This window comes from Rhodnius prolixus, unplaced genomic scaffold (genome assembly GCF_049639745.1).
Source record: "Rhodnius prolixus isolate KJV_2025 unplaced genomic scaffold, Rpr scaffold_7, whole genome shotgun sequence".
Lineage (NCBI taxonomy): Eukaryota > Metazoa > Arthropoda > Insecta > Hemiptera > Reduviidae > Rhodnius > Rhodnius prolixus.
This window is the reverse complement of record NW_027411582.1, coordinates 1,563,203-1,588,080: the sequence shown is the minus strand read 5'-3', so window position 1 is coordinate 1,588,080 and position 24,878 is coordinate 1,563,203. Positions and strand designations below refer to the sequence as shown.

General features: G+C 32.6%; 3 protein-coding genes across 9 annotated transcripts; 2 read left to right on the top strand and 1 right to left on the bottom strand.

Moving 5' to 3' along the window:
* Nucleotides 1-376: 376 nt before the first annotated feature.
* Nucleotides 377-7,187, top strand: LOC141446684 (uncharacterized). Its single transcript, XM_074113344.1, has 4 exons — nucleotides 377-1,802; nucleotides 5,964-6,241; nucleotides 6,651-6,814; nucleotides 6,942-7,187. Exons 1-4 carry the CDS (start codon nucleotides 1,580-1,582, stop codon nucleotides 7,084-7,086), a joined length of 810 nt encoding a protein of 269 aa, XP_073969445.1. The 5' UTR covers nucleotides 377-1,579; the 3' UTR covers nucleotides 7,087-7,187.
* A 548-nt stretch (nucleotides 7,188-7,735) lies between these two features.
* On the bottom strand, nucleotides 7,736-24,729 carry LOC141446680 (uncharacterized). Of its 7 annotated transcripts, none has more exons than XM_074113330.1 (20): nucleotides 24,642-24,729; nucleotides 18,996-19,135; nucleotides 18,830-18,918; nucleotides 18,211-18,275; nucleotides 17,899-18,135; nucleotides 17,736-17,818; nucleotides 17,522-17,651; nucleotides 16,849-17,084; nucleotides 16,631-16,762; nucleotides 16,218-16,439; nucleotides 15,945-16,132; nucleotides 14,701-15,005; nucleotides 14,339-14,624; nucleotides 12,726-12,888; nucleotides 11,422-11,496; nucleotides 11,094-11,311; nucleotides 10,022-10,400; nucleotides 9,002-9,067; nucleotides 8,615-8,758; nucleotides 7,736-8,163 (listed from the first exon to the last, which is right to left on the bottom strand). In XM_074113330.1, exons 2-20 carry the CDS (start codon nucleotides 19,032-19,034, stop codon nucleotides 8,086-8,088), a joined length of 3,135 nt encoding a protein of 1,044 aa, XP_073969431.1. In that variant the 5' UTR covers nucleotides 19,035-19,135; nucleotides 24,642-24,729; the 3' UTR covers nucleotides 7,736-8,085. The 7 variants fall into 7 exon arrangements, with proteins under 7 accessions (XP_073969431.1, XP_073969423.1, XP_073969426.1 ...); XM_074113322.1 differs by having other exon boundaries at nucleotides 12,726-12,891; nucleotides 24,642-24,728; XM_074113325.1 differs by lacking the exon at nucleotides 24,642-24,729 and adding an exon at nucleotides 22,287-22,438 and having other exon boundaries at nucleotides 12,726-12,891.
* On the top strand, nucleotides 22,524-24,249 carry LOC141446685 (uncharacterized). Its single transcript, XM_074113345.1, has 3 exons — nucleotides 22,524-22,789; nucleotides 23,486-23,654; nucleotides 23,954-24,249. Exons 1-3 carry the CDS (start codon nucleotides 22,642-22,644, stop codon nucleotides 24,237-24,239), a joined length of 603 nt encoding a protein of 200 aa, XP_073969446.1. The 5' UTR covers nucleotides 22,524-22,641; the 3' UTR covers nucleotides 24,240-24,249.
* Nucleotides 24,730-24,878: the final 149 nt, after the last annotated feature.

Below are 24,878 nucleotides of genomic sequence, written 5' to 3'. Positions count from 1 at the left end.
TTGTTCCCACGAGAAGTGGGGGATAGACGGTCACCTGTGACAGACCCCCACTGCCACAGGAAGGCTACAATACAATGGGGTTTCGCCCGGTGCCCCAAGGTGATCGTTACCGCACATATATTTTACTACCCTGTACGCATTCAGCCTCGACACGAGTCCCCATCTCGGCTTGGGTAGGGATTCAAGAGGCAGGAAAGGGAGAGATAGGATCAAAGGATAAAGGGATAGACGCAAGGATTGGCAGTAGGGGTACAAGAAAGGATTAAAGGATGGGGAAATAGAAGGAGGGAAGCCGATGGGGGAGACACACCGACCCGTCAGAGCCCCGTTAGCCGCAACAAATGCCGCGTTACCAGTCCACACTACGAGGAAGAGGGGTTGACTTGCCGCCTGACCTCCGGAATCGCATAAAGCTTTCAACCGGAGTCACAACGACCTTGTGGACCTAGAGGTACCTTACTAGATATCATTAAGACTTTCATACTGCCGGGTTCTACACTTTACTCGGACTGTTGGAAGTCATGTGACTGTCTAGAAGAGGAAGGCTTTAAACAAAAAATGAAAGTCAACCACACCCTAGATTTTAAACTCTGAAACTGGTGTGCACACAAATGCAATTCAGGGAACATGGAGTTCCATAAAAAGGCAGCTACCAAGAAGGACCGTCACTGGCTAGTTTGACTCGTACTTAGCGGAATATATGTGACATAGGAGTCATTCTTCCAGTGGCGGTCTTATCACAGCATTTTTTGGAAGAGTTTCAAAACTCTACAAACCATGCGACAGGGATTGCGCAGATTAAGGTAAGTTATTTTTGTTTCTCTTCGTTATAATAATTGTAATGAATCATTTATCTTAACTGGTTAACCTCTTACTCTCCGAGGAGTACTTTTAATCGTGTTCTCTGTGAAAATATTATAAATTAAAGTTATTGACTTCCATGTACGGAATGTGTCTACCAAGTTTAAACGGCCATTGAAGCCTTTTTTTGACGAGTTTACAAGCGCAAATAAAATCATGAATCTTAGTTAAACCTGAATCTACAAATTCAGCACCTCAATATAATAAGTATATTGAAATCATTGCAGTCAGAAAGTGTATTGTGAGTGTGGATATACTGCTGTACTTCTTTGTCACACCCAAGAAATGGAATACTGTCGTTACAGAAAGTGAAAGACAAAAGGTATTTCCATCTCCAGTATTAGGAGCAATAGGTGTAAATATTAGCGTGCTTAACTGGCGTTACGAAATCTGATTTATGTTTCTCTTTTAGCTCATTAAGGATGCACGCAGTTTGGCAATTTCCTTTATTTAAACCCGATTCAAGTAAAAAAGAGATAGAGGGCGAAAGAAATGCACGAACGTTGGTCATGACTTAATGCGTAGCAAACACAAGAACAATAGAACATTGTGTCTGTCTTGGTCTGTTGGACAGGGAACAGGAGGAAGGATGATGGTAGTGGTGGTAGATCTGCACGAGTCATCATCAGGCCACAATTGTCACAGTGTTTATATAAATGGTGAGTTTAGAACTGAAGACAAGTTTGCCAGCTAAGAAGACACTGTACCGACTGGCAGCATGAAATCTGATGTGTGGATAGCAGTGTTGGCAAGTGTGTGCGCGGGTGTTGCCGTAGCGGACGCGATCCTCACAGGATCAACGTCGACGGAGCAACAACTATCCAGTGAACAACTACCGCATCAACGGCAGCTACAAGAGGTTGCTGAATCTGTAAAATCAGACAGAAAGGGTGACTTTATTGCCCAACCTTCCTACGAACATGCGCACTATCAATTACCAGGTAATCTTTTTTTTTCTTTTTTTTTTTTTTTGCCGCCCGTAAAAGGAAAGTATTCCAGTAGGGCATATTTTCAATCCTAATTTTTCATCAGAAATAATACTTTTTTGAGGCACGAAAAATATTTTTTCTGCAACCATTAGGGTTATTAACTAAAAAAAAAAACTAAACAGGAATCACTAGAATCCATTTTAAATTTCTATAAGGTAACACTATAACCTTTTTAACTGTTATAATTAAAAATATCGTAATTATTTATTAAAATATTATTTTTATTTCTATATTCCTTTCAATTTTTATTTTATTTTTTAATATTCGTTTTTTAATTATTTAGTTACGTTATATAAGCTTATTAAAGTTTTACAGAAAATATTTAATAACAAAACTTCTTATATCAAGGAAGCACAATAAAGTTTTTCCACTCACCAGTGAGGAAAGTGACACTAATGGGAATTTTTCCCCACTAGTGAGGTAAATTGGGCATTACACAGCTGATTTTAATTGAGTAATGAGAACATTTTTCTACATGGTTGCAGAAAAAAAATATAATATTTAACTCGAGTGTAAAGTATTTTCCTCACTTGTTAAATAAATAACTATTTCTTTTACAAATTGATTATTTCTACTTTGATCTGGTTTTTTCATTCATTCGAGTTCCATTAATCAGTTTAGAGAATTGGATTTCAAACATGTCTCTTTCCTATACTATCAGCTGATGAGCAAAAGAGGTTTGATGGTTATATGTTTGTTACTTAAGACCTTAACGTTTATGGGTTCTCGTATGCGTAGGCAATGTTTTAGAATCCTGATGTTAGAATTGAATTTTATAGGAAGTGTGCGCGAATTTAAACTGTAAAAATTGAATTATTTGGATTATGTGTACCGGAAATTAATTATTTTTAAATTTATAAGAATGGAATTCTAATCACTTAATAAATAATGCATAATTAAAAAGTAAAGAAATACTCGTATCTTCGTGGAATTTATACCTATGTGGAGGGTGTGTAAGATCTGCAAAATTCAAAAACTGAACTTGCAGAAACATTAAACTCGTATATGTAACAAACTTTTTGATAAACTCACTTTCAACTGAACGTGTCACTTTACAGAATCTATTTTTAAAGTTTTCGGTTATTTATTCTTTAAAACTACTCGTACTATAATATACTTCAAATTTGCTGTGCTTTTATTCTATTCGTTGGAACAATACTTTTATTTGAAAATTCCATAAAAAGCTTCTTCTGGAAGCGGTGCTTAGGCTTTCTCAAAAGTGCCATTTCAATGTATTGAACAATTACATTTTTGACGTGAATACGTCTTTAAATTTGAATCATATGGTGGCAATCCAAAAAAACTAATGATAACAAAATCGGGTGATACAGTTTGGCATTATAGTTTCGAATCTATCGTCTACATCCAAAATTAAATTAGACCACTGGATAGCTAAAGGATCAAAGAATTCATTACGATAAGCGAGGACTGTGACGCATCGCGCGCGGTGGAGGGGGAAGCGCCGCCATTTTGAGATCATTTTGCTGAGTATCGAGATTTGCAATGAGTATAACTTTTGACTCGGAGAAGCTACGATGTTCGTTTAAGTTTTAATCGTCAGCTGTCGTCACAATCTATCGATTGCATATTAAAAATTAGTGTAAAATAGTGACAGTGAATATAATAAGGTGTTAGAATAAAAAAATATCAAAAATATATAATGTCGGCCTTTACGCGTCGAAAAGCCAAAACCAAATACAGAGATCGTATACGGTTGGAAAGGGCTTCTCAAGAACAATTGAATGGTAATAATAATACACCATATGACCGAGTCAAGCTGTGCCGGAAACGTAAAAGAATGAATGCGGCCGAGCGGATCAACGACGGTGTCAGTACATCTGCAGCTGGGGCGGTTGAAATTATGGAAGTGGATGATGAAATCGCTTCTACATCGACAACGGACTGTATAGGCATAGATTGTGTTCGATCGCCGATTATGAAGACACATTGTTTCATCCTAAATACATAAATAAAAAAATTTTATATAAAAAATATAACCCGTTACGTAAACGTATTCACGTACGTCACACGGCCGTGTCCATGACACAGCCACACATTAATTTTTTTCTCTCTAGGGTTCTCCACAACTCGTGGTTCCCTTCAGCCATCGCGAGTAAATGCCTTCTTCCAAGCGACAAGATCCTCTGCCTGTTCCTCTGTCAGATCATATCCCGCCATCATCTCCTTCACCTGGTCCCTCCACCTTCTTCTAGGATCCTTTCTTCCTTCGGCCATCCACCTCGCTGTCCATCACCACCTTAGTCAATCTCTCTCTCTGGACCCATCCTCCTTACATGTCCGTACCAGGTGAGTGCCTTAGCCTCTCTCTAATCTCCAGGATGTTTCTCTCCACTCCCATCCTTTCCCTGATATTAACATTCCCCAACTTTGTCGCGCCTCGAAAATCCTGCAGATCTCCTCCAAAAATCCATTTCTACTGCTAGGAGTCTCTAGCGCTGCCTTCTGTTCAACACCCATGTTTCTGCGGCATACAATAACCTTCTGTTCGCAGACGACCAGGTAATTATTGCGGAAGATGTAAATGATGCGTGCTATATACTGAACAATTACATTACCTTTATATTATTTGTCAGGAGTAGATATGTAACGAAGATTCTTAATTTGGAGCAAGGATTTTGTCCAGTATTGTCACTTTGCTGTGATTTTTAAATTTTTAGTGTTTTTTTTCGAAAATGGTTCTAACGGCTTTCTTTTCACAATTTATACTCACTAAATATATTTATACAGAAATCTGTGATCCATTGGTGTTTTTAGGAAAGATTGAAGTCAAGCTCTCCTATGTATTTCTAGTGCATTACCTGGTCGAATACAATTCTACATATAGTATTAATATAAAACTTAATTCTCTGGTTTTTTTTATTATTCTTTCCCTTAGTAATATAAAATCAAGAAGTGTTATTTAAATTTTAAATTGTATGGAAAGTAAATGTACTGTGAAAGTGCTATGGCCCTAGATTCACGCTAAAATTGAAGGGGTGCAAGCTTTGCATTTGATAACAGTGCATGTCAAATAACCTCCGGCTGTGCGTTTGCGCAGAAAAACACAATATCACAATCGTTTCGGCATAATAGCAAAAATTATAGTAATTGCATTATTTTTATTTATTCCAATTTAATTTGAAAGAATGTGTTTTAAATTATAATAATGAATGCACGCATGCGCGTATGTATATAAATTAAATAGAATGGTTGCAAACAATAAAACAATGCTACCCTAGATAATGAGTATTAAACTGTTGAAAGAAATTCCCTGCCCCCTCCATATTTAGAAAATTGTTTTTCTTTTTAAGTTATGGTTTGTATCTATTGTTTAAATATTGTTTCATCGCATTGTTTCACAATACACAATGTCATGTGTAAATAATGGAAACATATATAAAAAAAAGTATGTAGTCACTTTCTTTTATTCAATTTCTTTATTATTATTGTATTTCTCAATTTCTCCACAACTAACATCATTAGGCTTCCCAATACAAACATAAATTTACATGATTTGGTTCATTTTATTGCAGCATTCTTGAATAGAAAAAGCCGATAAGTGTTTACAAGATTACATGTGTGTTTCTTAATAAAGGTATTTTTTTGTTATATTTTTAACAAAAAATTAAATTAAAAGAACTTGTTGTGCCCCAAATTGAAGGAGATTGCCTCCTCTTGACACGGATCTGTTCTAAACTCGTTTTTGGTTTTTGTTTTGGCATGAAATAGTAGGCGCTATTGTATCCCTAGAAGTAATGAAAGTAACAGAATATAACGCACACTTAGGCCGTAGCGAACCCTAAAGCAGGAGTAGTCCACTCCATTTACCTAGCAATGAACACTAGGTAATGGAATTGGAGCCCTCCGTACATCGTACTAACAATAATGGTTTACACATTTCATACAGAAAATGTAAGGTATAAATGCTTACGATTGGCTACTCAATACCGCATTGAAACCTTTTTTTTTGGTCCACGACACCTAATTGGTAGATGGACGCTAAGCCCCGCCTGAAAAAATAGGCGATTACTTTACTTTACCTTTTTTTTTTTTTGCTGATAATCCATCCTGATATTCATATTTATAAATAATTCTGCCTCATAATCTTGACAGGTGATTATGACGGCTACGGAGGACATGGCGGCCATTTCGACCATCACCACCATCATGTAGATCACTACGGCGGTGGCGATTCTTTGAAACATCTATTGGTGCCGTTAGCTGGAGTTGCCTTACTGGGTGCTGCTGCCTTGTTCGCAGCCAATCCAGTACTTCTTCAGTTGGGAGTGATTTCCGGCCGAAGAAGGCGTTCTACAGTACAGGAAGAAGACAAACAGGAAATGTTGGAGCGATTGAACAGTATTCATCTGCTAGAGAAGTTTTTTAATCAGGTAGATACTTCCTGCCAGATGATTTGAAATATAAAGGAGGCTAAGTGAAGATAAGAAAGAGTGATTCATAACTGTTCCCTATTTGGTGTACTTTCTACAATCGCGACGTTGAATGCACAACGAGATGCTTTAGAACTTAAAAACCCCAGCAAAATGACGTTTTAGTGTATGGCAAATCAGTTTTTATTTCCAGAAGAATAAGCTCTGACGTACATATTTGTTTGAATTTAACACCTGACGGAATTGAATTTCCCGCCTGACGGCTTGAACTGAGATAAAAAATTTTCGGCCCATGTAACTTTAAATAAGTGACTTAACTGAAAACTAAAGTTTTTGAGTTAGATGATAGGAATGATGTCATAAATATATGAGGGACTAATCTTCTAAAACTATATTTAACTATTTTCAGTTCCCAAAGGACCAGGTGAAACAACAGGAGAAAAGACTACTGGCTAACTATCTTCACTGTTCAGGAATCGCGGATGAAGAAAATATGTGCCTGGAACGACTCAGTTGTGAAATTGCAAGCCCTTATGCAAATGCGACCAAACTGGAACGAGAAGTACTTAAAATGTAAGTTAATTACTAATCGAAAGTTTGGTAAATGAATATTGGTCTGGATAGCGATCATTGTCCATTTTGGTCAATAAAATGGTGTGTTATCAAAACTGTTTTTAATAATAATTTTTTCAATTTTTAGAGTGACAAGAGATATCATGGAAAATGAATTAGTTACTGCCGATCTAAAGCAGCGTATAGTTGAAGCCAAACAGATTGGTATCCGACAGGCAGATTGTAGAAAATATTTTTGTAGTGAACTAGATCTATCGAAACATGTAAAATAAAAAATAAATTATTCAGTTTAAAATTTATTTTAAAAAAAGCACAGTAATATCTGATTTGTATTTTTATAATAATAAAAAGTATTATTACAAGTAATTAAGATTGCTTATTCCTTTCTTTACGTTGCCATATCTTAACATACTAAACTGGAAATCTTTGGCATCCGAAATTATTTTATTAAAATTAATTAAAACACAGATTTACTGATACATTATAAAAAAGTATCTGTTATACTTTTATATTTCAATAAAGATTTTGACGTAAAATACCACTTTAACTTCGACATATGGATTATTCCTCATAAAAGTTATAGCTTAACTCTATTGACATTTGTACAGATATGTCAGATTAGATATGAGATATCCAAATAATAAGGTACCCGATAGGTTATGAGATATGAGAATGTTATATTATGATTTTTTTTTTTTTTAAAAAAAAAAAGGAAGTTTAAGAAGTTCTGTCAATGGCTAAGAAGTAAAACAATAAGACAGCTGTTAGATGTTTCTAAAAAGATTTACTGTCTATATTTACTCCCCAATTTGAACCTTGCAACTTCTCTTTGCTCCAGACGTTCATCTTATTTCCATTTCAACTTGTCACCTTTTAGGTTTACCTATGTAATTTCTTCTTTAAAGACTTAAAACGAAAAAATAAAACGATAGAATAAATGTTTTATTACAGATTGCAGATTTTATTACAGGTTTATTACAGACTAATTACTAGTAATTTCAGTAAAAGAAATAAAAACAAAATATATTAATCAAAATATTAAATAGTAATAAGTACTAGTTTTCATTTTGAATGATTATTTAAGTTTATTTATAAATTAATTCAACATAATATTATTATGTTAAATAATACAGAATAAACAATTGCTTTTATGGACAATTATGGAAATAAACTTCATAAAGTCTAGTCCAAAAATTACAATTTACAGAATTCTCTGATTGGCTATATAAAAATAAAAATGTTTAAATTAAAATGACTAGAAAAATCTCGTATCAGGCTGGTGGTAAATTTTCACGATTCGATCCAAATTTTCTTTGGAAAAAATTTTTACGTTTAACTTTCGGAGAATCCTGAAAAAAAAAGGAATGAAAAAGAGAACCGTTAGTCAAAAGTAAAATTGGATGTTGAAATTACTAAATTATTGGTGTTTTAACAATATGAAAATAAAAACATTATAAAAATAAGTTCTGTGGCCATTTGTAATCTGGACGAAGAAGGAAACAGTTTCCACTTTGTATCTGTAAAACGTTCACATCTACAAACTTAAGTGAAAAAAAAAAGCATTAATCAAATATTATAAAGAGACATGGAAATACGAACTGATAATTTAAATCAAGTTTTCTTTCTAAAATTTCAAAGGCAATACATAATTGCTTGTATAAAGCACATTTAGTGTGTAGAGATCTCTTAATAAATATTAAGTTAACACTTTCTTGAAAGATAATTTTTTTTTCTTCCCTAATTGTTTTTTCATTATTTTTCATCTAGCAAAAGTTTCGAAGATCTTTAAGACATGCTTACCTGATTGCTGCTGGTTGGTTTCGTTTTGTTCTGCCCTTTAGTAGTTGCAAATAATTTTGACAGACGTCTTGGTCCTGTAGGTGGCAGGAAATGTGCACAATTGTTTTCCTTTAGTTTTTTCTGCTGTTCTGGTTTTTCAAAATTCTGAAAGTATCAAGAAAACAAAATTTGGAATAAGAGAAAAATTAGTTAGCAGGTTTTCCCTTCACAAATGGGATTTAAAACTGTCAAGTTGTCTCTGCAGTCGATTTATCCGTTAGGTAACTAAGCCGATTATTACTAACGCCTTTAACTAATTCATTCGTTTGGCTTATTCATTTATGAAATTTATAATTAAGTTAATATAGTTAACAAAACAATAAATAATAAGATGTTCATCGTGTTTACCTGTAAGGACAGTCTGGCAGTTGCAGATCGGCAAGGTGTAGGAGGCCCTGGTTTACAGTAAGCAATCTGGAATTTTTAAAAAATTATGGAAAAAGTTACAGTGAAATTGAAAAAGTATTCGAGATGTTTTGTTTATAAACACATGTTTAGCTTGTCACAGCTCACTTCCAATTACAAACTAAATACGAAATCCAATCCATGTCCACTACACTCGTATCACTTCATCTAGGTTATTTCAATCTCCAGTTTGGATTCAATTTTTTTTTTTAAAGCACACTGTGTTTATCGGATACAAAATAGCTTTCTGGATGGATTGCCCAGATGAAGTCATTAAAGAACTGATAGAAATGTAATGTAATGTGTAAGACTCTCAAAATACATGAATTACATCAATTTAAAGAATAATCTGATTCTAAAAATATGTTCCATATTTCTGAAGATGATCTAGTCTCTTGGTCGAAAGCTTAATCAAATAAAAATAAATAAAGGCAATAATTTTTCTTATTTATCGAATTAATAAATGAGTCACCAAAAAACATGAACATTCAGCTGGATATAAGTTATTTATTTAGTATATTTCCGGTCTATAATTTATTACTACCTTAAAAATGTAGTTTCTAAATTGAATATAATCACGATTTTTTAGAGCTACATATGTATATATGTTATCTATAACATTCTACGAAATAATTTGGAGCGTACATTCTGCTATTCACTTTCTATAATCTATTATTATTTCAATGTATGAATAATTTTATTTATTTTCTTTCAATGCTACATTTGGTCTAATAAATGCCTACCAATTTACCTTTTAAACTAAATCCGTGAAATTTCTGATTAAGATTCATTCACGTACTTTGGAAACTCTCAAGAACAGAATTTTGGCCAATCTAATAACGCTGTTAATATTAATTTTTTTAATCTTGAAAAATAGAGTGCCGGGAAGATCTATTGTACAGTTTCTTTAAGGAAAATAATATACTTATCTATCAATATCGATTTAATCATAAAGCAACAAACCTGTCCTTTTCTTTTTGGTTTTTCCGGTGGAATTAGTACTTGTTTATCGCTCACTTTTTCAACATGTATCGGACTGTCCGGTCGCTTGGCAACAGGCGGACATGATGCTCGTTGTGCATGGTTTTCATTCGGTAAACGGCAGATACCATCTTTAAGGTCTTGTAAGAACGCATCGTTGAACACTTCGTGTTCTTCATCGTCATCCTGGCGAACCGCTTCATCATTAACTAAACTAGCTTCCAATACTAAGGAAAATCTTCTCCTTGGGAATTCAGGTGATAATGATTTACAGTTGAGCGATGAAAATGTTACAGTTTTGCCATTTCTTGTAAGGAGATCATCAAATACTGGCAGCGTATTAGAATCATTCTCTTCGGCTCTGCACAAAAATAAAAATGAATTATGATTTGAGATCCTCGCCATTTCCCACTCTTATTGTGATTTTAACAATTTATAGTCGTCAAAGTTCCTTCCAACATATACTTTCACTCGGCTTGCATTAATGGGCAGATAGGGTTACCATTAATGGAATGGTTTCTATTTATGTTGGTTCACGTTTCTTAGTAACGAAAGTTTTGTTCAATTGTCAATCATCTTCTTTACTATACTTGTTTGGCTCTTTTGTTTTGGTGTTCTAGAAGTTTTAGTCTAGGTGCCAGGTCAAATTGGGAATTCGGTAACGAGGAAGTCAATAGGCTGGCCATATCGGAAACACGCTCTCCTCATCAGTCCCGAACCAACTGTTTGTATGTCGTTTCAAACACATATGTCGGCTATGTTTCATTTGCAAATGTTCCTGGGCATGGTCGGCCATGAATGCGCTCTTGTTGACAGTCCAAATTGAGGATTCAGGGTTGAAGAATGCCCACCAGATCCCCAATACTGCTAAAGAATAATAAAATCATAGCCGAATATACGATTTGTTAAATTCAAATGAAACCCTTGGCGCTGTCTGAAAAATTACAGAAAAAAAAACCCTTTCTGTTAGACACGTTTCCGGTTCTAGAGAGCCAATATTTTGCCCCTTCAGATTTTTCTATTAACAATAAACATACCACGTAATAGAACTTACTGTAACCAAAGACAAGGATTGCTGGCCCGTTGTATGGCCGCCGACGTAGCCAAACTGTGCCTTCGTATCGCAGAATTATTTAGAATCTCCAGAGCACATTTAGTACGTCTTAACTGATTTCTAAGCGCTTCACCTTGTTGTTGTGACAACAAGAACTTGTCCGTTGTATTCCATAGTTCTGCGCTCAACTCTTGGATATGCATTTTATCTTTGGTTATCTATGACAGAATGCATAATAAGATAGCTGATGTTGAAAAATGATAAAGTAGAATTGGATTCATTATGTGTGTGTTACCCAAAGGGAAGGATTAAAAATAAAGTTACTAACCTTTAGCTTCAGTTGACTAATTTTATCTTTATATTCTTCAATCGTACCAGATAATTCTTTTTCATATTGCAATTTCTTTAAACAAAAAATTATAAAGAATAAATAAAAAAATACATATAACAAATCATAAAAACCTTTTAACATCTCTGTACCTCGGAGGGAAAAGGCACCATGTCACAAAAAGTAAATTTTACAGGGAAGCCAAATAAAGATATTTTTCCAAATTCATTTTTTGTTCCACTTTTCCGGTTATTCTCTTTCCTGTACTTCTCACCGTAATTATTACAGTTGGTATGGCCACTTAACCTCCCATATTTTAAAATATTTTATTTTGATCTCCATTGTGAAAAAAATTTATGTCCATGTAGTGCCTTTTACCCTTAAGTAATGAAGTATCATAGCGCTTTTTAAAAATACATAAATCGCTTAATAGTAAACATAGGACATAGTGCTTTACACCTGTAGAAAGAGCAAAAAAAAATTTGTAAAATGATGCCAAAATCTGAAAATCGAAAAAAATGGACATGGTGCCTTTTCTCTCCGAGGTACAGATCTGTTAAAATCACTTTTCTGGTGAAAAAATTCAAACCAAAACGAAAGGGCTTTTTTCTCTTTTTTTTTTTTTGTAAAGCGACATTAAAGCATGTGTTTGACACACTTTTAATACCGAAAGCCCGGAAATAAAGATACATCAACTGACAGTGTCCAGCGATGTTTACCGAAATCTCTGAAGAAAAGAAACCTTCCTTCAATCAATTGATAAACAATCAACCTTCAATCAATCGATAAACAATCAACCTTCAATCAATCGATAAACAATCAACCTTCAATCAATCGATAAACAATCAACCTTCAATCAATCGATAAACAATCAACCTTCAATCAATCGATAAACAATCAATTGTATTATACATATCACCTTCCTTCAATGTTCTAGCAAAGCATTTTCATTTTTTCCATTTTTTTTCCGATCCAATTTTTTATAACTTTTCTTAAAGTACTTTTTATTTTAAAATAAAAATTACACACTTATTATTTATATTATTAGCGTGAATGTGTGAAGTTGAGAGAGCTTTGACAGTTCAATATACAAATGTTTATTACTGAATGTCAAACAGCCTACAAAAAGAAAAAAGAAAGGATTGCTTTCCGAAAACTGAAAACTATCTGTGAGCTACCATTCACAGTTTGAAACCACTGTTTTAGCAAATAAACAATCAATTGTATTATTTCACTTCATATTTACTTTAAAGCAACTTATTTCTAAAAAAGAAAAAAAAAGAATCAAATTATATATAAAATACCATTTTCATTTGCAGTTCAGCAAGTTTGGCATCAAAAGCATTATTAAATTTATCCTCCAAATCCACCTGATCTTGCACCAGCTTCATGTTGACTTTCTCCTCTTCTAACTGCTTTTTCAGCAGAACAAGTTCTTCTTCACATTTGGTCAGTTCTTTTCTTAAACTACTAAAAAAAGAAAATCAGAATCCAAGACAATTAGAAATATATTTTAGCAGAACAGTTTAAGAAAAAGCACCGCACATTTTTAAGGCAACAATATATTTATTAATATTAACACAGAAAACATGATCTACTTGTATCAAACCAAGAAATGGTTATGCCCATATCTCTGTTCAATGTTCAACAAGAAAACGATTATAATGTTAAAATAGTATTTTATAAGAATTTAAAATAATATTGGAATTTTTACTTTCATAATCGAGGAAAGTCCAATCTAAATTTATAGTGACAACCAGTAAAAATATAATTTTCTACAGTCATCTATAAATATTTTGTATTACACCCACAATTTTCTTCAAACTACGAGTTTTTACTGAATAAAGTTTGTTGAATGTTACTGTAGGATCTCATTAATGCAAGTTCTTACATTAACTCAACTTCGGTACACTGTATTTTCGCTACACTTTCAATTAAGTTCAGATAAGTTTTTTTTTTCTGAATCTTTTAGTTTCCTCATACCATTTATCCAACCGGAAAAAAACGTCTTAATTACGGATATAATACGTATATTGACAATGCATAGAATTATAGTTATTCATATTGAGAGTCAACATTCTTTCTCTATTACAGTCCATCCAGTCCGTCTGTCCAACAGTTCTGGTCCAGTCATGATCTCAACGATCTCATTTTGCCAGTCGTTCATAGACATGTCTCTTTTTTTTTACGTGTACCTGGCGGCCTTCACTGTATTACATTCTAATGACCGGCATTCTTGTCACGTGATTTTTTTCAAACTTGGAGTTTTAGCAAGAAATTTAATTTAAATAAACGGTACTATTGGTGATAACTCATGTGAAATAGCACATTGGCCTTCCCAAACCTAAACACGTTTCCTCAAATGAATTTTTCTTGAAAAGGATTTTAAAAAAAGTTATCTCTTTATATAAAATGAATAATGTACTAAGATTAAAGAAAGCTGAAGTGATTTTTCAGGGGGAAAATGGCGGAAAACCGAAACCATCCAATTCATTTCTTTGAAACCCAGAATTTAAGTAGCTAATCCAAACTTCGTTTATAATAATCATGTGTCAGGACTATGTATCAGTCAGAAGTAGCGTTTTACAGGAAGTCTAACCACCAACATTCTACCGGATGTGGCCTTAATCGAATTTTCCTGGAAATATTCTGTGACAACCAATTTGAACTATCTGCAACTTTCCATTACGTTTTTCATTTAAGGAACTTTGATTTCCGTCGAAAATTCAGCATAAAAATTAGCAGTAAAGAAAGATTTAGATCAAGAATAGATTTACGTTTCATTATTAGTGGTTGCAATGGTTGGCGGAGGTTGAAAATAAATTTTTCTTGAAGAAAATAACTTTTTACCCTTTTTCCAATCTCAAGCAACTTAGTTCTTAACAACGGCTCAACAATCCATTAATTGAACATTTACCTTTCATTTTTCTTGACGTTCTTCACTAGATTTTCCATTTCTTTTTCCAGTACACCTTTCTCATGTTGGCACATCTGAACATCGTGCTTCAATTCAGCAATCAAAGATGCTTTCATGCACAGCTGATTTTTTAACTCTTCCACTTCAGCTTTACAGGCATCCAAAGCCGTCCTGACATCATTCAACTCAACATCTTTATTCTTCATGTTCAACGTGTGTGTTAACAATCTCTGTTCATAGACTGAGTTCTGTTCTTTCAACTGATCCATTTCGAGTATACGTTCACCTGTACAAATTATCAAGATTATTAAAGTTGAATATTGTTAAGAATTAGTTTATGAAACCCACAACATGTAACCTACCTATATCGGCAGTCAGGGCGGCTATGCGATCCTCTTTCTCAGCTAGTCTAGCTTCACAAATCTCCAGTTGGCAACGTACATCATCTACTTCAGATTGATTCAAATCGAGAATAGTTTTCAGTTGTTCCTTTTCACTCAATGTCCGTTTCAACGTAGCTGTGATGGTTTTAATTTCACTTTCATTTTCGTTCAAATTTCTACGCAATTTATCAGTTAAAGCTGTACACTCTTCTAGCCGAACGGTCTTTGTTTCCAACATTTCACGTAGTCGATCAATTTCTAATCTTTCATTTTTCACGTCATTTCTGGAATCATACAAATGTATCAACACTTCCGACACCTAGAGGTGTCCTAGCTTCCTTCTCAAATAAATTTCCTCTTTGTTGCTAAAATTTTGGAGATGTACATACCATCTCGACCCAATATGATAAAAATTTGAAGAGCACCTTACTTATAACCTAATTGAAATGTTGTCATTTAGGACAAAAATGAACTCCAAACCTAGGCGCAATATTACACAAATTATATTGCCGTGTGTTCAATAATTGGTTGCTTGAACTTAACAACTGTTTTTCTTAAAACTCAACGGATATTGTGACTTAACTCATATCTAGTCGAGGGTTTTTTGTTTTTTTTATAGAATTGAAGTCCCTTGAATTTCCCAGACTTCTAATGTACTGCATAGCTCACGAAGAAAAAATAATTAAGAGTTAAATAATTAAGCAAACATTACAGTGCTATATTGTAATTGCAATAATTTATTTTTACATTGTAACATATACGTGTTTACTCTTTATATTTGCCCACCATCTTTGTTTAACTTTAGACGGATTTGTTGGTATTGAAGCCCCCGGTGTCTGTTATGAGATGAGGAATGAGGCGGGGAACAAATGGGCATTTTGGATTGCCTGCGTTCCTTCCCCTTTTCGGTGGAACCGCTCTTTTAATACTGTCTACAATCTATGAAATTATATTATCTAAATATTAGGTGCCGAAGCCCCCTCTGAAGAATATGGGTATTTCTTTTTTATTTGCCATAAAATTAATAAATTTATTTCTAATATCTATTAGTACATAAATATAAACCGTGTTAACGCGTTCAATATTGTTTTACATTTCAAAGTATGAAAGGTTCTACAGACACTATTTCTAGATTTCTTGCTTATTTAGAAGCTGAGCTTTTTTTTTTTGGAGAGAATTTAATATTATGTAGAAATATTGTACTAATATTGTAGTATAACCACCTGAGCTGATTAAGGTGTAGATTTTTACTGATAACAACAGTTTGCAGATTTTCTCTAAGTTTTGAAATCTCTTTTATTTTCACTAGACTTTGATTTTGTAATCCATCTTCTATAAATTTTTCCAAAACACTGTTTTCCACTTCGCCTAAGTCCAGTTTTGATAAATCCTCTTTTAATTTTGAAATTTCCTAAAACAAAGAAAAGAAAAATAAGAGTGAGGCTCAACTAAAGGTCAAAAAACAAGAACTGTCGAGTGTTCGCACCATAGCTTACCTGTTTGGACAACATCTCCTGCAGATTAAGTACCATAGCCTCACTCTCTGTTAGACGTTCTCTTAACTTTTTAGTTTCCTCCTCTAATTCAGCATACTTAAGATCAACCACAGAAGCTAAAGATTCACCCGTGCCTAAAACAGCTGTGCTCTCTTCGTTAATTACTCCGCTTTCGTCCAACACCTTAGTGCAGCCTTGTTCACGTAGTTGGTCTTCTTGTTCCTAAACAGAAACAATTATTTCTAATTTTATGCAAAAATGGTAAAAGAAAGAATTTTCAGAAATTAGGATATCTGTTGCCGCCTTCTTTATACATATAACTGCCTCTCATTTCTAATCATAACGCAATAACCACCCAACTATTGGAATTCCACATAATTTTATTGACTAATAAAATGTATACTTTTAATTACTTGACAAGTCTGCTTCAAGATGGTCAGATTTGTGGTGATTTCTTCCATATTGGCAAGCAAAGTGGCCATCTTTGTTTCGCTTTCTTCATATCTTTCAGTAAGTATTGCTTTTTCATCTTTTTCTCTTTGCAACTACTCAAATTAAAAATGTGATTAAAATATAAATACTTTTCCAGCTATACAATATTAATTTGTTTTCTTTAAAATTCAAAGCATACATTATCTTTCAAATCTTGATTTTCACTGAGGGTAGTCTCTAATTCTATTCTTGTTAGATTAAGTGTTGTCTGTAAAAGTGCTAAATCTTCTTTAAGGCTTGTAATTTCCTTCATTTCTTGAAGATGTAGCGCTTTATGTTGAACCGTTTCATCTTCTGCAGCACAATGATTGCCTTGTAAGAATAATTCATTTCTGAGGTGCAATATCTCTTGATCTTTGGCGTTGCACTTAACATCTACAAAAAAACGAATGAAAATTTGTGGTAAAAAATAATTAAAATTGTAGACATACAGAAGCATGTATGTAGTGAGGAAAATGGGGAATTGGTCCCCTTAACATGTGAGACACGCGATAGCTTGGGCGAGTAAGGTCAAATAATTGGCATCATCAAAGAAAATAAATTCCGCTCTACTTTGGGAGTCATGTCATGGTAATAATGAAGGCTGACAATCTTGATAAAGCGAGACGCTGAATCCTCTCTCATGGAGTTCGAACTCTGAAAGGATTAGTGACAGGTTTCAGCAGGAGGAGACCTCAGAAAGATGGAGGGACTCAACACACACACAAAAAAAAAACTGTTATGAGATCTCCTTGTAGTGAGACTGGCGAAGACTTTTCTGGATCAATATAACCGAAAGAGTTTAATTTGTAAAGAAAAGGAAATAAAATTACCTAATTCTAACAAAAGTTGTTTATTTAATTCAAGTTCTTCTTGTAAATGTTGTTTATCCAAATCAAGAATCTCCACTTGTCTTTGTAGTGATTTTATTTTATTCATTGTAACACACTTCACGTCAGGCGACTGGAATTTTAAAAGCGTTTTCAAAATATTTCTAAATATACTTTTATTTATAACAAATTATAGATTTCAGTGCAAATTACTTACAACAAAAGTTGTTGTAAACGAAGAATTAGGAGAAGAGACGAAACTTGAAGGTTCATCACTGTCAACATCTTCTCTATCTTCAGCTTCAAATGGTGGCAAAAGTTAGGATGAGAAATATGGGCGTGAATATAAAAATTTAATGAAATAGTTTCAAGTAACTTACCTGTTGGGATACTTTCGATAGCTTCAGTTATGATTTCCCTTGTTATGGATTTTTTTGGAATTGTAAGCAACCTCTGGATAAATGCTTGAATATTAAGTTGAATGTCCGTATCCAGACAATACAATGGCGCTCGTAGGTGACTTACATCTAATGATGATGTTAACAGCAGCAGGGAACTGATTAATATTACTTCCTTATTGTCCCATTCGTTTTTCATTTTCACCCCACCATAGCTGTCTGAAGCAGTATTAAATGGAAAATTATACTTTTATTTAAAAAGGAATTGTTACAATAAAATAAATCATTATTTACCTTTAATAAAACTTTCTATGATGTTTCTTTCTGTTTCTTTCTTATCACTCTGGCACTCATGTCCTCTAAAAACCAGACAAAAGGTGAAATAAATAATAAATAAGCTACTACTATCAGTAAATAAGCAACCTCTGTTGGTTGGCCATAGTCTAGATTCTGGTTTAATGATTTTTTTCCCCCCGAAAGCTTACTATTTATGAAGACACTGAAACATGATATTTGATGCTATTTCTGCTATTTTACATTATGTATGTATTTATTGCTCATCACACAAAATCCCCAGACAAACAGCACTCATTTAAATCAATTTGTTAAAATCACTTTTCTCAAACTCAAGATATCTTTCCATTTGCTATAAAAGATCACTTCTATTTCATGAAGGTTGAAAATGAAGTGTCAACAGTGTCAGAAAAAAAATGTCTCATTTGTTCAGTACTCGTTCAATTTGATGATTTCTATAAGTAACTAAGTAAGTCGTATTAAATATTAATATTCAATAACTGCGGTATAAAATCTAAACACAATTAAAATATCCAACACCCCAATATATTTTGGGCTAAACAACGATCATTTTAGAACAAAATTTGGATGTATTCCCTGATAAAAGATAAATACTTACAACTGTTTTAAAAGACATATGAAAAAAGAGCCATCTAACAGATCAGATATATCTGAAATTATCGTTTCTCTTAGTTGTAAAGCATTTGCCTGAAAGATTAAAGAATTAGTAAACAAACACTAGAATATTTATTTCAAGAGAAAATATCAAAAAGAAATAAACATACCCATGATATGATGACTTTTTCCCAAGAGCCTTCCTTCATTTTGTTGTGTTTTCTCAAATTTTAATCAACATTCAACAATATAATCTAAATCACTGTAAGTGAACACCTAATACAAACTTCAAATAGCATCTGCTAACATACTGAATAAAATAGTAATGTATTAAAAATAAACTTTCAATAATATTATACTATACTTAAGGTTATTACTTTTATATTTCCTTATTTTGCCGAATAAAATGAAAAAATAAAGAAAAAACAAAGGTTGTGCATTTAAAAAGACGTCTTTGAAATTCAATTTTTAACGGTTATCTTGCACACAGTACCACTATATCTCGCCGCCAAATAGGTACTATAAATCACAAATTACTATCAGATTTTTTTTAAATAAAAATAAATGAATGGAATTTATTTTTTATTCTAAAATAGTGGTATTACTAAAGATATTATTTATCTGTATTCAAAACACTAATGAAACAAAACAAATATTTTGCCCCTCCCCTATAAATAAGTTTTGTTTTAGCTTGAAAATTTTGTAATTCATGTCTGCATTTCTTTTGCATTTATAATTTTGTTATAGGTTTTAAGACATTATCAAATTCATCACAGGTCTTATTTTCCTAAAACTTGAAAAAATTCAGTTCTTCTTTTAACGTTGGAGGGTGCTTTACTACCATAGAACAATAGTATGTGAAAACAATATTTCTACTTAGCAGAAATTAAAAAAAAAACATTATTTTGTTCAATTGTCAAGTTAACAACTATTTTTACTGCAAATCACATGTACAATAGAATCAAATAAATCGTTATTAAAACTGTCCGGTAGGACAGTTGTATAAGGGTTGATCGTCAAAAACTGCACGAAAAAGCGTAACGTTGAAAAACACCCAACTTTGACAATTTTTTTCTCTTTTTCTATAAAAGATAAAATTCCCATATTTTTTTTAAATTATAGGGCAAATCCTCCTTTATGACTGTAATTTTTTTGCAACAACCCAAATCTAATTGGTTTCGAGAAAAAAGTTGCCGAAAATGAGCAAAAACGGCTTTTTCAAAAAATGTTCTTGTTCTTGTTCTTGTTACCTTTTTTGTAAACTGCGTAGCGCCTAAACGCGCGAACTGATTTTCATGAATGAGGTGTCATTCGATTCGGAATTTTATGTAGATGTGCCTTTTGGGGGTCTCAACGCTGTACATCGAATGGGAAAGGAGTTAGCCCCCTTTATGTAAAGCCCCCTCCAAAATTATTATTATTACTAATTACTAATTACTCTGTAAATCTTAGCCCGATTTTGATAAAATTTGGTAGGATGACAGGGTTAGGGCTCCCCTACGTAACCTTAAAGCGACGATCTGCTCTTACACTTGTTAAGGGGAAGTATAGTAATCGTTTCAAATTATCGACATGTGAACCGATTTTCATGAATGAAGTGTCAATCGAATCGAAATTTTGTACAGATTTGAACTTTAGAAGTCTCGGCACCGTGCCTCATAAGGAGGGGAGTTCGCCCCACCCAAATAAGGCCCTTTCTAAAACTATTATTACCAATATTTCTATAACGCTTAGTCCGATTTTGATAAAATTCAGCTCGAATAAGTGGTTAAAGCTCCTCTACGTGGCTGTGAAGTGCCATCATGCTCTTACACCTACTAAGAGGAAGTATTGCAATCGATAAAATTATCACTGAGTGAACCGATTTACATCAATGAATTGTCGTTCGATTCAAAATCTTTGCCTCTCAGCCTTTTAGGGAGAAGTACTGTAATCGCAGTTTATTTTTCTTACTCCTCTTAAAAGGAAGTACTTAAATCGCAATTTAATTTTGCTATTTACGTACAAATACCTTCCTATTTTATTCAAAACGCTTTCTCAAAAAAATTGTTATTGAGGATGGTTTGGGGACCGCAGCTATAATCATTCTTTAAAAAGATCTCTCCAGTGGTAGTTACGGTAGTAACTTAACACCTTATCAGGTTATAATGATAGAATTGCTTATTCTAAATTTTAAAAAAATCTGTAAAACAGATATGTAACTTTGCAATATAGACAAAAAAGAAAATCTATCCAAAAGGTACAAAAATCTCTTTAAGAAAAACTTACAGTTTAAAAAGTTAAGTATAAGGGTTGATTAAACGCCAAAAGGTACACAAATCAGCAAGTACCCAACATTTCATTAATACTTCATTGATATTATTTAAGTATTTTTACTGCATTAATTTTCATTAATATTTTTTAGAATTTATTAGATGTCACAGACCCTTATGCTGGCCAGTTCATTCATAATATTTTAATTATGATAAAATGTATATTATAACTTCGTTATTAAATAGGTACTTTATTCTAACTCTATTCCAAATTATTCTTCTGATTTATCTTTAATATGCTTTATTCTGAAGTTGTCACATATATGTACATGCATGTTAAAGTAGAAAAAGATAAAGTTAGAGTCGGCTACTGTTTAAATTTGAATCTCGGAGGATTTAAAACAATATTTTAGTATTGAATTTGTCTTACCGAAATATTCGTGAGCACAAATAACACACAGTTAATAACAAGTAGATTGTGCAACAATAATTATTCATTTCTCAATTGTAATTTAATTTAGTCCCCCTAATTTTATTTATAGTAAAATACTGGAATAATTAGCTGTCCTAAAAATATGCATATTTTATTTATTTTATATTACATATATACCTAGAAGAATACCTAGATTGAGAATGTAATTGAAGAAAACTATATTATTTGCGGATAAAGCCAGATAATTATTACCTATTATTATAAACGTTTGACTACTACATAAAATAACAATTACATTAATCGAAGAATGAACTTAAACCGACGATTTTTGTTTAAAAATGAAAATAAATAAATAAAATAAGCAAAATCATTGATGTATGTTGGTGTAAGCATTTTTTAAAAACAGTTTTTGAATTTTTCGCCTCATATTTTTTATGATTTTTTTTTAACCTGTAATTAATAGTTTGATTATTATAGATAAATAGATACTACAATCAATCAACAGTGCTACTTGAACATATATTTTGTAGATGAAAATGGCCAGCATAAGGGTCTGTGACATCTAATAAATTCTAAAAAATATTAATGAAAATTAATGCAGTAAAATTACTTAAATTATATCAATGAAGTATTAATGAAATGTTGGGTACTTGCTGATTTGTGTACCTTTTGGCATTTAATCAACCCTTATACTTAACTTTTTAAACTGTAAGTTTTTGTTAAAGAGATAATAGTGTAGCATTATGTATTTCAGATGTTTGACCATGACCACCTACCTCATCTTTGTAGGCTTTATCAATGAAATAATCACGATTTTGTGCGGATATATGGCACACAGTTAGTATATTTGATTCCAAACTATAATTATTATCATTCTCCTAAACTAAGATTCGTATTCTAAAATTCTTCCTTGTAATTATCACGTTATCAAAATCGCAAATACGCGCGATTACAATACTTTCCTTATTATGTCAGCGAAAGTAAAATATTTTTTATTGCAATCATATGCTTAACAGTACCATATCATGGGGTAGTAGTAAACTATTAAAATTTTTAGTAAACAAATAAATCATGAGATTATTCCTAGCAAGCAATGGAAATCCTTAAATTGTTTACACATGTACATCAACAATGCCCGGAGGTATTTTTTTATACATTTCACAAGTTACTTTGAGCGTTGTATCGTTATGGACTTTAAATCTGTCATATGGATATGATTTCGCTTGTGGCGGGCTTGCGATGTATTTCTTGAGTAGCAGTCTGGGATTAATAGCACGCAGTAAGTATGATATATGGTTCGCATTTACAGTTTATCTGTACAGATTAGTGGCAGATAATGTTGCAAGACAATGATCTTTTAAGTTGTTTCGTTTCGAAGTACTGCTATCATCGTAATGTAAACATTAAAGGTCAATTTACCACAATAAACGCTTAACTTTTTAATTTATCGTTCACTTAAGTAACTTAAATTTTGTAAATTAATATCTTCATAAACATTTAACTTGTTAATATCTCCTTGTTTTTGTGTGTGTAAAGCACTATCTATTAAGCAGTTTCTTAACCAGGTATTGAAGTTGAAAAAGTCGGTGCTTAGGATAATTTTTAAAATTTTGTCTACTTGGTTTCCATTTACAGACATTCTGAATAATACTTCTTTTTTTTCTTACTATGAAAGAATTAGAGTTACGTAAAATGCATTGTTTATATCTTCTTTCTTTTTAAATAATTTCAATAATTATTATAAGCTAATGTGACATTTGTGTGGATAAAAACAACCAGAGTCTGTTAAAAGAACTTTTATTTAAGCCTATAAACATTTAGTGAATATTCCAAGTTTTTCTGGCAAAATCGTTTTCGGGATTTTTTGTAAGTTACAATTTTTCTGAAAATCAGCATTTCCAGAATTACAGTAACAGAATGTTGTGTGAGTGTTCATTCCAGATTTTATTTTATTTTTATCATTTTTTAAAATAAGTTTTAGGAAAACCATCTTGGATATCATCTTACAAAGAGGCGGAATATTGCAGTTTTGTTTGTGCACTACCATTGTTAAATGCCCAAGTTTGCTCAGATGCAAGAATCTTGCCAAAATGGTTGCTCTATGGAATAACATTCTTTTTACCTGCCCAACTATTGATGTTTAGGTATTATTTAATTAGTGGCTAACATAGAAATAAAAATAGGTGTAAGAAAGTATGAACAATTTCGAGAATAAAGTGCAGATGAACATATCCTCAAACACTACCAATCCTTGCTTCTTTCTCTGTAATCTATATGTGCAATATTTGACAAATGTTTGAGGTGATCTGATTTTGCTTTCCTGCCACCGTAGTATGCACGCCTGACCCAGCGTGCAAGCAAGTAACATTCGGAGAGAAGTTACCTGCTTTCAGTGCCACGAAATAATAAAACGTGTTTCTTTCTGGTTTCTGTTTAAATACAGGTATCTAACAGATACTGATGACTTGGACGTAAGACCGGTACATGTTATACATTATGCCAATATTCTGACTATGCTTTATACTGGCTTTGTTAGAAATGAAGAAGCATACTTAATAGCACATTCGTACGTGATATGTCATCATATTTTATTGCCTATATCGACTGTATGCTACAACTTTGGACTATCTTTGCTTTGTTTAAATTGGCTAATATATAAACATAATTCTAGCAGTATATTTTTTGAAGATTTTGTAAGTGTTAGTCAACAAATAAAAACTTGGTTTTAATCTTGTTTTATTCCTTTTTTTTTTTTTGGTAAATTTAATACACATTGTAACACGCTCTTAGTGGCTTTCCGCTTCATCTACATATTTATGATTATAGAAATATAAGCCAATAGTTATTATTACTAACACATTAATATTAGTTATTAATGCTAATAAATTAATAACAGTGAAGCTACTGACGTCAAATGATGAATCAAGAATCAACTTCTAAAAACAAGCGTATAACCGATTAAAATCAACGCTTAAAACAATTATTTAAAATTTGAAAAGAGGTACTTCCGTTTAAACCACTTTTTTTTAATGATCGGAATGCTCGAGAATAGTTTCAGGACCATATATTTTACTGAAATATCACTTTTTACAATAAAAAAAAACCTTAGCTTAAATGTGTCATTAACTTACCTGTCCAAATATTGCAAATAAGAGATTCAGATCAACATGTACGCATTAATTCAGTAAACTAGTACTTACCGTTGGGAGTATTTGATCACTATAAGCTAAATTCAGGTCCTCTAGTTCTACCTTAACGAGATATAAACACACGTCTATTTTCTTTAAAAAACACTTCTACCTCTCAAATTGAATTCGATCACTCTAACAGGAAAAGAGAGTAAAAAAAAAACAGGTTGTACAACAGTA

Excerpts from the sequence above, each read along its gene's own strand:
- LOC141446685 (XM_074113345.1), top strand. The coding sequence starts at position 22,642 with ATGCCCGGAGGTATTTTTTTATACATTTCACAAGTTACTTTGAGCGTT. Across the intron at positions 22,790-23,485 it reads TCTGGGATTAATAGCACGCA|TTTTAGGAAAACCATCTTGG; the intron begins GTAAGTATGATA and ends TTTTAAAATAAG. Across the intron at positions 23,655-23,953 it reads GCCCAACTATTGATGTTTAG|GTATCTAACAGATACTGATG; the intron begins GTATTATTTAAT and ends GTTTAAATACAG.
- LOC141446680 (XM_074113322.1), bottom strand. The coding sequence starts at position 19,034 with ATGAAGGAAGGCTCTTGGGAAAAAGTCATCATATCATGG. Across the intron at positions 15,006-15,944 it reads CTACACCTTAATCAGCTCAG|AAATGACGTGAAAAATGAAA; the intron begins GTGGTTATACTA and ends GTATGATTCCAG. Across the intron at positions 8,164-8,614 it reads AACCAACCAGCAGCAATCAG|GATTCTCCGAAAGTTAAACG; the intron begins GTAAGCATGTCT and ends TTTTTTTTTCAG.
- LOC141446684 (XM_074113344.1), top strand. The coding sequence starts at position 1,580 with ATGAAATCTGATGTGTGGATAGCAGTGTTGGCAAGTGTGTGCGCGGGT. Across the intron at positions 1,803-5,963 it reads TGCGCACTATCAATTACCAG|GTGATTATGACGGCTACGGA; the intron begins GTAATCTTTTTT and ends TAATCTTGACAG. Across the intron at positions 6,242-6,650 it reads TAGAGAAGTTTTTTAATCAG|TTCCCAAAGGACCAGGTGAA; the intron begins GTAGATACTTCC and ends AACTATTTTCAG.